The 15,740-nt window shown below is 42.9% G+C and overlaps 1 protein-coding gene across 1 annotated transcript in view; it reads left to right on the forward strand.

Annotated features, from left to right (window-relative positions):
• Nucleotides 1-15,740, forward strand: part of FAM20C (family with sequence similarity 20, member C) — a gene marked incomplete at its 5' end in the record, with an annotated part of 55,987 nt that overhangs the window by 1,157 nt on the left and 39,090 nt on the right. The window contains one exon of the mRNA XM_008939530.1: nucleotides 7,904-7,982. Coding sequence (XP_008937778.1) covers nucleotides 7,904-7,982 — 79 coding nt within the window. The remainder of the gene's footprint in view (nucleotides 1-7,903; nucleotides 7,983-15,740) is intronic.

Consider the following 15,740-nt stretch of genomic DNA (forward strand, 5'->3'; position numbering starts at 1 on the left):
CAAGCAGGCCCTAAGGGTTACATTTTCCACTGGGTGAATCACAGTGGCTGCTGAGCAGGAATAAGGGAGATCCTTGGTCCTCAGGAGTGGGCTGATTTAGCTGATCTGGATGGAAGACGTGTAGAGTGCAGGATACCACAGGAGAGCTTCACCTCCATGGATCGAACTGCCCCGTGGCTGTACTCAGCCCACAGCTCTGCTCTGAGCTCTGTTGGGACAAGGTTTTGAAGAAAGCAGTTTGTGGTACCCAAGTGCCATCCCACATGTTGGATTTAAGGGTCCAGTGGACACCTAGCTCACAAAGGACGGCAAACACAGGCTCATTTATTAACCTGTGATGGGTTTTCTGTTCCCCAGAACTCGAGATTGCAGTGATTTATTGAAGGGGCTCAGGTCTGACAAGCCATACATTTTTCCCTTCTCTACCTCAGATGTGACAACACAGGCTGCAGCAGACTGCCTGTTCTCCTCTGGTCTGTGCTGGAGGGTACTGAGGACATGGCCCATGCACGAGAGCCCTCACCTCTCCTCACCTCTCCCCTCAATACCAACCGACTTCTGGAACATTAGTGACACACGCGAGTGGGGATTGAGCCAGCATGTTATAACAAATGTGTTATAGTTGCTCTTTGAGCACGTCCATCAAGGAGGGAAAGATGCTGGCTGTGCCCTTCCCTGTCCCCCACAGAGAGCAGCAGTGCCCCAGGCAGTGACCAGGCTGTCCCCAGCTCTGTGCAGAGGTGGTGCTCAACGAAGCTCATCTGTTGAGGCTTTCACAGAATGCATTGGCCATGTTTGGTACTGCATGGCTGCTGAGTGCATCCATCTCTGTTCACCTCTTCAGCACTTCAGAGCTCAGCCGTGTTGTCTGTGCAGGATCAGAGCAGTGTTTGCAGCAAACTCGGCAGCGCCTGAGCCATGAGGTCTGTCACTTTTGCAGAGCAGTAGGATGGTTAAGGTTGATGTAGGGATTTAGAAGCTGATGGGAGAAAAAGAGAGGTAGGAATGGGAGATAATAGTTTAGTACTTGATCTTCTGGGCTTGATCTTCACTTGTGCTTCCGGGCGTGTTGCTCAACCTCTCTATGCCTCAGTTAACCTAGCAGCAAAATGGTTAGCGTAAAAAATAGGAGTGAAATCCTGGCCCACTGACGTAAGTGGAAGTTTTGCCATTTACTTCCCTGGGGCCATGATTTCACCTAATGTGTCACATAGATGTGTCATGAGGTTTCCATTAATTATGATTTTGATAGAGCTTTCAGATCAATGGGGGGGAAAGGGTCATGGGACCACATAGGAAGATTTATGACTGTTATTAGCGATTTCCTATGGGATTGTCTCTCTGTTAATGTTTGAACAAGGCTCTCCAGAGCGTGGCAGGGCCTCTTATGCACCTAACAAAAACACTGAGCCATGGTTTGTATCAGTGATTCAGGATAATTTCCATAAACCAAACCATGAGGTGTGTTTGGTGTTGGTATGAGTCGCTGTGGGAACTGGCAGGGACTGATTCCTACACATAAATCCCAGTCTAAGATCAAGCGTAAGGAACTGGAAGGGGACTTTTGCCCATGCAGAGATTCCAGGATCTGAATTTTGCTGGTAGCATCTGCTGCCTGCCTCTGTGGGGATTCAGGAGCTTTGATCAGGTCTCAAAGCAAGAAAGAGCTTATTGTTAGTACACTTTTTTTATTATTACACAGTGCAGCATCTCTTATTTTATGTTGCAGATTCTTTAGGTGTTTAAAAACTTTTTTTTTTTTTTTAAAATCCTGCCAGTTTTCAGCTTTGTTGCAGAGAAACAGCAGGATGCAAATCCATGTAAACGGAATAATAAAGAGTAATATATTTGATGAAAGGTCATTTATAGGGCTGTTACATTGTTTTACATATTCCTGCATATCTTCTAATTTATTTATTTTTCCTTATGGCCAGTTGGTCTTGTTTTGTTTTGGGGTTTTTTTTTTTGTTTTCTTTTTTAAGGCAGCTGCACAGATGCCAGGTTATAAGTATAAAGTAAATGGAAACCTTCAAAATGACCAATCCTCAGGCTTCTTTCCACAAGCAGGATGATTAAATATACAGCCTTACATATGTTAGATGAGGTGGGATATTGCTTGATCCAGTTTCTTCCCAGCGTTCAGATTTGCCTTGGCTCTAATAGAATTAGGTGATTCACTGTACGAGTTCTTGATACCTACAGTAATTAGATCTAAACTGCAGCTAAACAGTTTTCTTAGCCACATTGTAATTTCTCTGCTCAGCTTGCATTATTTATGGAGGAGCGTGATGACCAGATTGATCCCCCACCATCTATCAGACCTGCTCACACGACACTCTGTAACGTGCAAGTGTTATTTCAAAATGAAAATGGTGACAGAAGCAATTCCCAAGAGCAGGGAGCACCAAGGTGACATTTTCTTGATGTTAAAGTTTAAATGGAACAAATCCATGGATGGGAAAGAGCATCACATTCAGCTCCCACAGTGACACCTAGAGCTGGCCTTGAAAAGGACAGGGCTAGCCAGAGCTTTCAGGCTGAGGATGTATTCTGTGCCCTGCATCAATATATATATATTTCCTTTTCATTTTGTTCAGCATAACGGGATAGCTCTTAATTTGATTTAATTCACTGAAAATTTCCTCTTGCCATAAATAGGAGCCTAGAGAGAATTGTTCTTCCACTGAGCAGAGAAACCCAGTTTTCAGAAGAAACACATGCACAAGCAATTGCACATTTCCTTTGCCTTTCATAACTGTTTATTGCATGCATAAATAACCATAGTTAGCTATTTTCTTGCATATTTACAAGATGTTTGTGCATAATTGTGGCAGCACTGTCAGCAGTTTAACAACAAATATGGCATGGTGAATTGTGGAGGCATTGTGGTCTCGGTCTTCCTTGTACTCCTGGCCAGAGGAGCTGTGCTGTGGGCTTGCCTGGGAGCAGAACAGGCTTTTGTAATTCCAGTGTTTAGTTGGGTTTTATTTTTCGGTTCTGTAAATTCTCTGGTTGGAAAGGTTTGGAAATATTACCTGACTGAGTTAATTTCTGAACCTGCAATGCCTTCAGTTTGTACAGGCAGTAATTAGAAAGCAAGCATGCAGGTTTACTCACGCAGGGAATAAATGCTGCAATTAGCTAAGGTGGACTCTGTTTCAAGTCAGGAGAGAAAAAAAAGAGAAAGGCAAGACGCTAAATATTGAACATAAATTCTGGTACTAAAGGAAGTTATAAAAATCTCATCCAAAGGAAGGGAAAAAGTACTATTGAGAACATGTGAAAAACATAATTAAATGTAGCACCATTGATTTACTGTATAAGAAAACAATGAATCTGCCAAGAGTCAACAGATTGATTTAATGTACAATTCCAGATGAAAGGAGGTAACTTAAAATATACAACAAAGCCTCTGAATGATTTCACAGTTCTCTTCCCTTCCAGAAGTCTTTGACTCTCTTGACTAAACCAAGAAAGGCCTTTAAAAACAAGTTAGCAGAATTGACTGAACAAGAACAAATTAAGATATGATGAGGGCTTGAATTTGTTTTGAAATATGTTCTTTACAGCTTATACAGGGCCATGTCTCAAGCCTGGGGCAGAGTATTACTTGGTAAAGCCAATCAACACATTTATGTTAGATTTAAGCTTGATCTATAAATAGGAATCCAAAATGGATCTGAATATCCTCTGTTTCAATCATTATCTACACCCCAGGATTTGACTGTATCTTATGTCTCAAGCATTAGCATTGCATGATTAAATACATTTTGAAATATTAGTTGGATTCTGACCAAAAGCCAGATTCAGAGATCCTGTCAGGATTCTTGTTCTTCATCAGAAGACCATACAGCCTAGACAGACCAAGTAGGATGTCTGCTGGGAATCTATCATGCAGGAGAAGAGGAGTTAGAAAGCCAGAGCAATTAAAATTCCAAATCCTTTTGGGTCAAATTCCCTCGGGCAACATTGTGTGTCTGCTAGGAGTTAGTACCAGGAGTCAGCCAGAAACCCTACAGCATGCAGGTAGGAAAAGATGAGTGAGGGATGATCGGTAGTGCATCGTTTATATTGGATGGTGCCAGTGGATCAGGAAAGGGAAGTCAGGGCTTGTATTGGTGAGGGGACAAGTTGGGGAAGTAGCAGAGGTGGCGTGTGGCCATGACAACAGGCTCACAGGTGTAGATGGGGTGGGAACTTTCAGAGGCTTGATCCAAAGTCTATAAGAGAATACAGAGGGAAGCCCACAAATTTTACTAGTCCTTGGGCAAGACTCTGATCCCATAGACACTCAAGCAAAAAGGTATTTCAGGGAATTTTTTGCAAAGCCTCCTGAAGTTAAGAAGATTTCTGATCACACCTGAAAGCCCTTGCACTGGGTTAATAGGAAAGGTTAATGCTGCTTTCTGTTTCCTTCTGTTCTCAGGGAAAGGGAAAGGCTCTGAGCTGCCAGAAGATTAAAAGTAATGGTGGTATTGGGATTTGTTTTTAACACTGTGACAGTGCATTCAGGAGTTCTATGAGACTTGATTTGAGGCACCAGCTGGGAGCTGGCAGGTTTATAAAGTCCTTTACAGAGCTGTTCATGACCTGTGATGTCACAGTATATTCAGAAACCTCAAAAAAATGGTGACTTCAGGGTGTGACTGGTGGTTCCCTTGGAGCCAGTACAGCCTTACATTGCAAGGCCTTCTTAAAAAGACCTTAGGCTGCTGATTTAGAGTTAGATGTTAGAGTTAACTTAGGCGTTAGAGTTTGCAATGATGTAGCATCCTCCAGTTTCTTGGGAAATTCTATATGCTGGGTATTATATGTTCTTCAGAAATGTTCCTGTGGGCAGTAGATGAAGGCACAAAGGCATCTGCTGATGAGTGAAAAATATTTGTTTGGGATAAGCTCCTGGTAGGTGGTGGGGCTCCTGCTGTTTGGCCATAGTGGCCAGAGGGACACTGAGGTCTGAGCAGAGAAGTCAGTTCTTGAAGGGACACACCTCAGGTACAAGAAGAAAGTCAGTACACTGAGGTAATGGTAAATTAGGACAAGGGAAGTAATCTGACCTAGAGGTCTTAGTGAATCATCTCCAGTTAGATCTGCTCTTTTCTGGCATTGCCATCTCCAAGTTTTGGGCACCCTGGGCTGCTCCCAAGTCTGTGTAGTTCAGAGGTGCATGAAGGGCCTTGTTGAGTTTAAAAGGACAGGCTAAGATCAAGTGTTTCCCTCTCTGCAGGGGTTACAATGTTAGACTCTGACTAGTCTGGACTTGGAGGGTGGCTTTGAATTACCTCAAGGCTGGCCAGCACATCTGTGGCACTGAGTGAACAGCCAAAGTGGGAATATCTGCCTGTGAGTCTGGGTGATCTGGAGAGGAGCCAACACGGAGCTCTGGCAGGGGTGCTTGTCCGTGATGCGTGTGGCTTCCAGCATGCCTTGCCATAAGGCACGGTGGGACACCTTTCCCACTAAGGTCACCCTCTGTTTTAGGGAGGTCTAACGTTTACTCCTAGCAGGAGTGGAGGGACAACATGCCAGCAAAAGCTGTGTTTGGTTGAGGTTACTATTGCAACCAATTAAGACAACACAATAAGATGGATCTAAAAAGAGCAGGGAGATGCTTTTGTCTTATTTCAGCTCAGTTCCTTCTGACAGGGAACCAGGCCTTTTTGTCTCATGGAGCAATTGTTCTGAATTGTTAATCTTCTTCATACATTTCCCTGCTTGGTGATGACACACTTGTTGTTGAGTTCGGCTGCTAACAAAATCATTATCTGTGGCATGGCTTCAATTTGCTGAGAAACCAGTTGTCTTAGCGTGTCTGAAACTTTGTGCTTGGAAAAGAGCATGCTGGAATAGAATTTTTTCTTCTTCTTTGCATTGCTGTGATTTCTCAATGCTTGACTCACCAGCTGTGCCTCAAAACAGGCCCTATCCTTCTCTTTTCTGTGATGGGCTTACAGGATCTTTGGGGTAATTTGGACATACATGTCTTATGGAGGAGAGGGAGACAATCTCTAAGCCCCAGGCTCCTCAGAATCAAAAGAAAAAGCTTAAATTGCATCAATTTCAGAGGAAAAATGTTTGTTCTTTGGTTGATATGAGCAGTCTGCAAGCAGCTGTGTTGAGGTTGGTGGGCTGGGCAAAGTTCTCTCTGATAGACAGACAGGAGGCAGTTCTGCCCCTTGGGACTGAGGCTGGTATTTCTGACCTGTATGGAGATAGCTCACACAAACAGATTTGCAAATGCAGGTTGAGCCTTAAAGAGCTGGGCAAATCCCATTCCTCTGGCAGTGGCTGGGCAGGGAAGGTGGTGGGTCCTGTGTCCCTGTGGGCATGGGGCCAGGGCAGCTCCAGATGCCTGTTTGCCATCCAGACTAACCAGGACTGTTTCCATGTGCTTCTGCTTCACCTGTTCAGTGCAAATTATTTAATGCCCTTTAATATCTAATTATTTATTTGTTCCTTTGGGATAAACTGGAGATGCAAAAGAAGGCTGGGGTCAGCAAAACAGCAAGGCAGGAGAGATTTTATTCTAGAAGTATAATTGCACTGACCAGATTTGCATAGCATTTTGTGGCAAAAATATAGATTACAGGTGCTGAAAGAGAGCTGATGACCTATTGGTAATAAGGCACAGGGATGGATAATTAGAAGCATGTGCAGCTAATGGCATTTGGTGGAAAAAAATAATTTACAAGCTATATAGCTGGAACAAGGGCAGCTCTAAGCCAAAATTTACAGAGCAAGGTAATTTGACATTTAGGTAGTTCTCTAGTTAACACGAGGTTTGTCAGAACTGGAAAGAAAGGGATTGATTACCTGATCTTTCGTAGGAAGCATTTTTAAAGGACTGACTCATCTGCACAGACTGAGTGCCATGGCCTGCCTCCCAACACAGAAGGGAATTAAGGAGTTGGGGTATAGGTCATTTCATTTATTCTGAGCAGTTTTGATTGAGATGGTAAAGAAGCAGCTCATTTGCCAAAGTGTATATTTATCTTTTTTAAGTAGCCTTATCATCAAGTAAAATGCATTTTTATGCATTTTTATATATTAAAAAAAAAATCACTCTGACTTTAGAAACAGTATGATCTGGTTGTTTAACATAATACTGTCCAAATTATTCAGACTGGTATGAATAAATGTCAACCTTAAATTCCCATTAGTGCTCAGCTGGGAAGTGAGCACATTTAATGTTTGAGAGAAGGTGGTCCTTGGTGTGCAGGGTGGACCACAGTCCCTGCTGCCTCCACGTGCCCTCTCCTACCCTCCCAGCTCTGCACAGCTCTGCTCTCGTGTACGAACCACCTTGGGATCCCTTGAAGTTAAGGGATGGGCTTGGATACGTTTCCATTGTATGTAGAGGAGATGAATTTGCATATCTCTACTGCTCAGCAACATTTATTAAAATCGCAGCAGAGAGCAGAGATTGCTCTAGTATCTGCTCATACTTTTAATTAAGGAGATGTCTGCTGCGGATTGGACTGTACATCCCACCTGCAGTTGTCTTCAAAAGCACCCCTTCTCCTTTCCCAACGTGTGTCCCTTGTTGGAAGGAACTCCAAAAGCGATTGAAGATGGGTAAAACAAGACCCCAATGGTCTGTTTCTATACATGCTGTTCAGTTAAGGTGCTTATGGAGCCCATGGTGGCCAGCTGAAGAAGATAAAAACATGTCAGGGAGTACAATTCGGTTTTAGTCCTGGTTGGCAGCTCAAAGACCTCCCTGTACTCTGCACCAACTGAATGATCTGTTGTCCAGTTAGGACAACCCTGCCTGGGGCACAGTTACTGCAGTGCTGAATCCAATACAGAGCAGAAGATACACAGTTTTGTTTCAATGAAGGAGAATGTGAAGTAGCTCCACATGTAGCATTTTAACACGGTTTTGTTTTTCCCCCCCTCCCAGCGATGAAATCAGGAGGCACCCAGCTGAAGCTGATCATGACCTTCCAGAACTATGGACAGGCGTTGTTCAAACCAATGAAGTGAGTAAAAAAAGTCTGTGTTGTAAAGTGAAATGGTGGTGGAATAACCTGTTGCTATTTTCTAAGCTTTTAAACGTTTGCTGTAGTATCTCTCAAGGTTTATGTGTCTGGTTCCCTAAGGCTTGCAGCTGAATGTAGAGCTTCAGGGCTTTTTGAAACCTTGCCCTGCTAGACTGGTCTTTGGAAGAGATACTGAAGAGGTTTTAGATACATTACAGTCTTCTCAGGAATGTTATTCACTCTGATCTGTATGAAATCTCCCATCATAAATACGGGATGTTTTCAGCATTTTTTTTTTTCTGTAAACTTACTCTGCAGGTCTGAGCTTTATCTAGTGTCAGTGCTCCCCTGGAATAGGGCCAGACAAGAGAGATGACTCAGAACAGCTTTGGGAAGAGCTAAATAGTATTTGTCTGATAAATTATAATTTAATCCATTGATTTATTGTTGTTTGTATTAGAGGGTTGTATTAGTCATTTGGTTGTGGCTATGCTGACTCTGTGAAAATGAGTTAGCCTGAGAATGGTACTGCAAGGCAAGGAGTCTAGAGAGAAGGGGAAGGACTAGGGTGATGCAGCTTTCCTTGATTTGTGTCCACCCAGATCCCATGTTGATGAGAGAAGGTATTCAGATACAAAGCAAATGTAAATGAGCTCTGAATCCTGACTGTATGTTTGTGTTGTAATAAGGAAAATGAGTCTGTGCTTGTTGTAGAGGGTTCAGCAACGACACTTGGGGCTGCAAAATGTTTAATGAAGCTACTCATTGTCTGTGCCAAGGGTACCACTGGAATAATAAATTCACTTCTTTCTTTTGTTCCCACTGTAGGGAAGTTCAGTTAATTTCCTCTAAAATGGTCCATAAAAGACTAGAGTAAGCAAGAATGAGTGGTTTGGAATATGTGTTGGCATTGCAATACATTATATTGCTATAGGGGGAGCATAGCCCAGGGGGTAAGCTGCTGGCTGGAGCCTCAGAAATTCCCTGTTTCACTATAGATTTTGCTATAGACTGACATCAGACAAGTATGGGTTTGACTTGATCTTATTTGACTGCCAGCAGGGCCAAATATTTGGTCCCACTTTTCTTCAACCCAAGTTAGAGCAGAAACCCTCCTTATGTGCATTTGTCCTGGGAATCACAAGGAAATCCTATGGACTTCCAGGCAGCCCAAGGCATTTGTGCCAAGGCCAAATGCTTCTGTGTTATTTCCCAAGTTGCACACAAATTTCTCCATGTTTCTAGTGGGTCACTGGTTGCCTGGGAGAGGTCAGAGGATGCACAGATAATACTGTCAGGTCAGAGAGAAGGCCATATGAGAGAACATCTATTCCAGCATCTCCCCGTCCTCTCTTTGCCTTCTCCCCAGATGCTCAGCTCATCAGTGCATGGCTCCATCCCCTATATCTGCAGCTTTGATGTGTATAGACACAATTCTTAATTGTGTCATGTCCCACATGTAAAATCAAGAACCAGGCAGATTCAAGCAGCCTTTGAGTATGTGGCAGAATCGTGGTGGTGCTGTTGGCTTTTTTACATGATGTGTGATTTGTTTCTTCTCCACTTGCTCAGACGCAGATAATCTCAATCTTCATCACTGGTATGACACTGTGATTCTGGGAATGCTAATGAGGTCAAATCAAAAGTTTACCTTTTCTACTCTACTGTATGCAGCCTTAGCAAGATGATGGATGACAATAGAGGTATTGCCACATTCCTGGCTAGAAGCAATTACTACCATCCTCTAGAACAATAACAGCAAATGATGATGTCTTAATTATTCCTCTAGCTTGATTTGAAGAGCAGCAACACCTTATTTTCTCATTGCTCTTTGCGTTACATACACCTCTGGAAAAAGCAGCAATAGAGCATTCAGCAGCTGTGCTCCCAGGCACCACACCTTCCAGTAGCAACAGCTGCTATGTTTGTTCTGAGCGTCACTGAACACATTAGTGATCTTGAATAAGGGTGTTTGCAAGCATTTGTCTTCATTCTGGTAACAGTGAACACAGAGCCAGACAGCTAGTGTAAGTCTTCCTAGCACCTTTGGCATTTGGTCCCATTGACCTTTTTCACCAGCTTATGGACTGTTGTTGTTGAAGTTCTTGGACAGGTTTGCAGCATCATTTCTTTATGCAGCAATAAGCAGCCTAAAACTACTTACAAAAAAAAAAAAAAGTATGTTTTAAAACTGTGAGACTTCTTGTAGGACCTTCTTCAGGCCATGCAAGGCAGCTTCCAGGCTCTTTCTGGTGCTCCATCTTTTCTGCAGGGTACTTTCCTCATCCGGTCTTCACAAAGCTGGTTGTACCTTCGTAGGACAGGAGGCTATAGGGACCTCACAAATCAGGGCCAGACATCTCTGGTCATCAGGACTGGCAGTGTAAAGGACATTTTTTTTCTAAATAGTTTAATTTGAGGCTCATAAAATACCATCCTGGTGGCTACTACTGAGATCTGGTTGTTGAAGAAAGCCCTTGGTGGATAGTCAGGACATCTCCATGTGGTGCATCCTTTGCTTTCCAGTTGTTACTGTGCTATCAGCTCCATGGCTTTTCAAAGCAGAAGTTATGCTTTTCTTTCTCCTGAATTGATAAGTCTCCTCATGAAGGAAGCTCCATCTTCTCATGAGCCCCAGGTAACACAACCATTAAATAGTAGAGTGTCCAGCTGCAAATGAAAACTGAGGCCTCAGTTTATCTCTTAGTGTTGGAGGGAGCAACATGAGTTGCATCTCTATGTTAAACTGAACTAAGCCACTGTTCTTCAGAGAACAGAGTTGCATCAGTAGGATTTTAGTTCCCAAGGTAAACAGATAATCCAGAGTTTCCCACTCTGTCAGGGATCCAAAGTACTGAAAGCTGAATGGTGTGAGGTACATCAAAAGATGAGTAGGTGTGGTGCTTAGGGACATGGTTTAGAGGTGACTTCGCAGTGCTGGGTTAATTGTTGGACTCAATGATCTTAAAGCTCGTTTCCAACCTAAACAATTCTTTAATTCTATGATTTGATTAATCTGAACTACCTGGAAAGCTGTTTTTGCTAACATAGTTGTACTCAGTAACTTCCAAACTGAATTAATACCTGTTTGAGCAGGATTGAGGCAGATAGGAGAGACCATATGAACCCTCCACCGACACAGCAGAGCATCTGCTAGCAGAACAAGAGGTCTCCAGATCCCAACCTTTGGCAGTGACTTCTGCAGGGAAGTCACAGCAACACGTACTCCCTGGCAAATTGCTTGAAACTCTGCAGAACACATCTATCTGACTTGTTCTGCCCTTTCCCAGCCTCCCAATTCCACATTGAATTTATTCAGGGAGCAAGCCAGCTCCAGAAAGGCCCAGGCAGGATCTGGAAATGGGAAAATCAGAGTCTGCCTTTGGCACTTTTTGTGCTCAGTGTTTGGCATCAACTGACAACTCTTCATCTGGTCATTGAACCAGGCTAGTGGAGCAAATGAGGGGAGGGAAGCTTAACAGTCAGGGAAATGGGATAGCTGTAAATAAGCCTGATCGGCTGCAATTATTTTATTTATTTGTGGCTCTGGATCTTTATTTCTGAAATAATTGCCCATAAAGTATTGCAGAGGAAGCCAAATCTATTTATAAGTCCTATGGCCCCGTGTAGATTCCTTTGCTAATTCCAAACGCATCGCAGAAAAAGCTGAGTATTTGCTAAAACTCCAGGGAAGATTTAATGTATTTGCAATGTATCTTACAGTTAATGTGTAGTTTTATTTAGCTCATAACAGTTCAATCATGCAAAATTATTACCATATGGAACGGGAAAAAATAGCAACCTCCCCTTCTCCCATGATTAGTGTGTCTAACTGGGCTAGTATTGTACAGCATAATAAAATTTATTTACGTGATCGCTGTTATCTGCAGCTGCAGCTTTCTGTATGACTTATCAGATTGGGATGGTGTAGAGCCATAAATTTCAAAGGGTTTTGGCTTATTTGTCCAAAAAGAACATGCACTTTATAGTTTTATTTGGTTTCCCTTTGTTTCTGCTAGCTGGTGGAGTTAAATAGTTGGCGTAGCCACAAAACCAACACACTGGGGTTTTTTTTTTCCTCCCAAGGCTTTATTCTTGAAGGGGGAGATTCTGCTCCAGCAGAGTCAGCGTTAGGATTCCTACTGCATCTGCTGGTGAGAGGTTTTTGCAGTTGCTTATGGAAAAGCCAAATAGGATCGAATAGAAAATGATACCTTGTTATTGGAGATGTGAGAAAAGTGTCTTGTGGTGTGTGTTTAAGAATGACATCTCTCATTCCCACTTTTATAGACTGCTTTGTAGAAGTGTGTGGAAAGGCTATTCATTATGAAATCTTTTGAGGCTTATTTGTTCCATTGAAAGAAATACTGCTCTGTCTAGTGAACTCACTTTGGACTGAAACAGATAAAAGCCAGTTCTGTTTCAACTTTAGATTTTACTTGATATTTTTAACATCTTTTTTTTTTTCATCTGTTTTTACAAGTCACAGTACAGCCACATGGCTGTTCTGTTCAGTAGCTGAAGTTCACAGTTAAAGTCTGTAATAAAGTAGAGCCAGTTAGCATCGGAGTGATATCAGGCCAGAAGAGACTTTTGGGGTCATGAGATCCAGTATCCTTGAATGACAGGTGATCATCTCATGGAATCCCATTCATTAACTGATCAAACACTGCTGAGTACATTGTTTGTAACTTCTGCTCCCACTATCCCTCCTGAAACTCACTGCTGTAGAACTAGTGCTACACACTAGGAGCATCTCCCTGCTTCCTGCAGCCTTCAGACACATGATCCATCCCAGTGCCAGCCACAAAATAAGCTGGTAGTCATGGTCTAGTGCAAAGCTAGTGCTCTACAGGAAAAAAACCAAGCACACTCACCTTCTGGCTTCTGTAATGCTCCTGTAGTGTATCCATTGGCTCAAAGACACAGGAGCTGTTAGCTGAGCTGAAATCGAGCAGCCAGGGTTACGGAGAGGATAATATTTGTGTTGCCATTGGCAAAGCCCAGCTTTTACTGGCTTTGAAATGTCATGGCGACAAAGGATTAGCAACGTTCTTTAAGTTTCTTTTTGATTTCTTTTTAGAATTGCTCAACAAATAATGCATCTTTTGAGAGGGATATTAAATAGGCCAAACAGTCCCCGTAATACAAACAATTGTTAATAGCTTTCATTTCCTACAGTTATATTCCCTTTCCGAAGCTGCAGTGTGACTGTTGTACCTGCAAAATACAGCCTCCAGGCTTGATTATCATATCAATTAGGCTGGTGTAATTCTTCCAAATTGGTAGCATTGCCTCCGAGTCAGAGGAGTTGAAATGAACTTCAGAATCGGGGCCACTGGAAGATTGTTTTCCTGTTACATTGCCTATCGTGCTGTTTTGAGGAAACCCATTTTGCAAACCTGTTGCATTTCAGCTGGCAGGCATCCAGTATAAACATACTGTTATAAGTCAACATAGCAATTAAATCAAATTGCAGTGTTTTCTCTGAGCAGCCAGAGAAGTGAGATATGCAGACAGTAGCTGCTATGCTAGAAGCCTTCCAGGATTAACACTTGGGCACACTGGAATGTGCTGCACAAAACCCAGCTGAGCAGTAGCTGGTCAAAGTACAAACCCAGCCACTGGGTTTTGTCACTCTGCTTAAGCCATGTTGCTGTACTGGGCACTGGAGAGCACTGCCTCTCTCCAGGGTGTGTGACTGGAGACCTAAGGTTGGATAAATTCATGGGAAATGTCGAAGCTGGTAATCCCAGCATTCCATTTGTGTATGTGTGGTTTGAAATTGCAAGGAGTGCTGTCTTGTTACATCACGAACAATAAATGTTTTCTTTGCTGCTGGAAGTAATAATCAGTAATCAGATATTCTGTGGACCTCATCCGTGAGATTTTGAGGTTTTTAAGGGCATTCAAATCCTTACCTACTAAATCCCTACTGAAATGTTTACCTGAGTGAGACTAACGAGAGGTTTGATTGTACTTGCATCAGGAATAAATCTGGAATAAACTGGATGATTTATATCACTTGATATTTAAAGTACATGAGATCTGAATGTGTTCTTAAATAAGGACAGTAGAGGTTGCCATGTAACGTTTTAGTTCTTTAACTTTTGCTATATTATGCATGAGCTGTTTTTCTCTTTTATAACTAATCCTGTTCATCAGATCACACTTCTTAAGTATTTCAATGCAAATTGTGTTTTAGGACTCAGCAGTGCCTCTGGTCCAAATCTCATTTATGCAGATTGGAAAATTTGCGGTGACTTCAAGGGGAGCTGGATCAGGATTGGGGCTGACTGATGGCCCTGGACAGCAATGAAATCCAGTCTTCTCTCTGTCACTGTGCACTGCATTTCCCCTTGCCACAGCTCAGCAACTGCTGGCTGAGATATTGATCGATCCCATCCAGCCCAGGAGAAATTTGTTCTCAAATTCTGCAAGCGTGTTTATGAAATGACCCCAGAGTCAAAGCCTGCAAAGTCCAGGTAGCTCAAAGGTTGTCCATTTAGATTAGGAGCTGTAGGGACCCATGACAGCAATGTTTCACCGTGTCAGCAGCCTGGAAGGGGAAAACAAACCCCTTTCCCTCTCTTTTCTGGCACTATCTCTGTTGTGCTGTCCCAAGCTGAGCTGTCCTGGGTTATCCCCTCCTGGAGCAGGGCAGGAGCTGCTCTGAGCCAGGACGGGACAGTATGAGTCCCAGTGGTGGGATGGAGCAGACTTTCCTCCAGTAAACCAGGACTGTTTTGTTGGATATCACCATGTCCATAGAGTTCAGCCCCATCCCACTTCCCAGCACTGGAAAGCTGCCATCCACCACTGCTGGTGAGTTCTCCCCAGAATCCCTCTCCCTTCACTTCCCTGTGGCATCTTCATCTCCTTGCAGGAGAAGACTTCACTACGTAGCTCACAGAAACGTCATCCCCAGGGTCTCTGTGACTTTTTGCACAATTAATTCAAGCCTTGCATATTTCTTCAACTCATTTGCTGGTTTTTCTCTGGCAGATGATGCTCAATATCTGGTTTTGACACATGGTGCTCCATGTCTGGTTTTGTTCTTGTCTTACACTGGCACAAATGGCCATGGGTACTGACTGTACGTGCCCCGTATCACTGTTTTAAGGGAGAGCTGAGTGGGCAGTCATATTTTACAGTAGTGAAATGTCTCTTTGGGAGCAAAGAGATGCTGGTGTTTATTTTTTCTTTAAAAGCCAGTTATTGCAGCAGCTAACTAGTTTTTTTAAACACATTACTAAAGTGTATTGGGAAAGAAGCCTCTTCAGTATCTGATTTTAATTAAGCTACTTCTTCATTTTAATTTTCTACATACCAAGAAACGCAGTCCTGTGGCTTTGTCTTTGAATCAGAGACCCACTTGCAGTTCCTGAGTTTCTTATTTCACACATTTCGCCCTGTATCGGCAGTGCTGAGAAGGAGCAAACGTTACAGAGGGAGGAGCTGGCATGAAATCCATAACCTGTAATTTACTGCCAAGTAATGGGGCTTGGCACACGGGGGGCTCATTGGCCTAGCACTGAGGCAAGGTGTCCTTAGTAAATCTAAGTGAAAAAATGTGTCCAAAATGTTTTTGGTGTGCTATGCAGATACCACTACCGTGAAGTATTTCATGGGAGTTTGTCTCCATTTCTCTACAATTTACAATCCTTAAACTAGGCTCAAGAGACTGAAATTAAGGGAGGGAAAATGATTTGTGCAAGACTTGTGGTGTGAAGCAGAGGCCAAAACTGTTTTCTTTCT

Source organism: Merops nubicus, unplaced genomic scaffold (genome assembly GCF_000691845.1).
Source record: "Merops nubicus isolate BGI_N331 unplaced genomic scaffold, ASM69184v1 scaffold4564, whole genome shotgun sequence".
Lineage (NCBI taxonomy): Eukaryota > Metazoa > Chordata > Aves > Coraciiformes > Meropidae > Merops > Merops nubicus.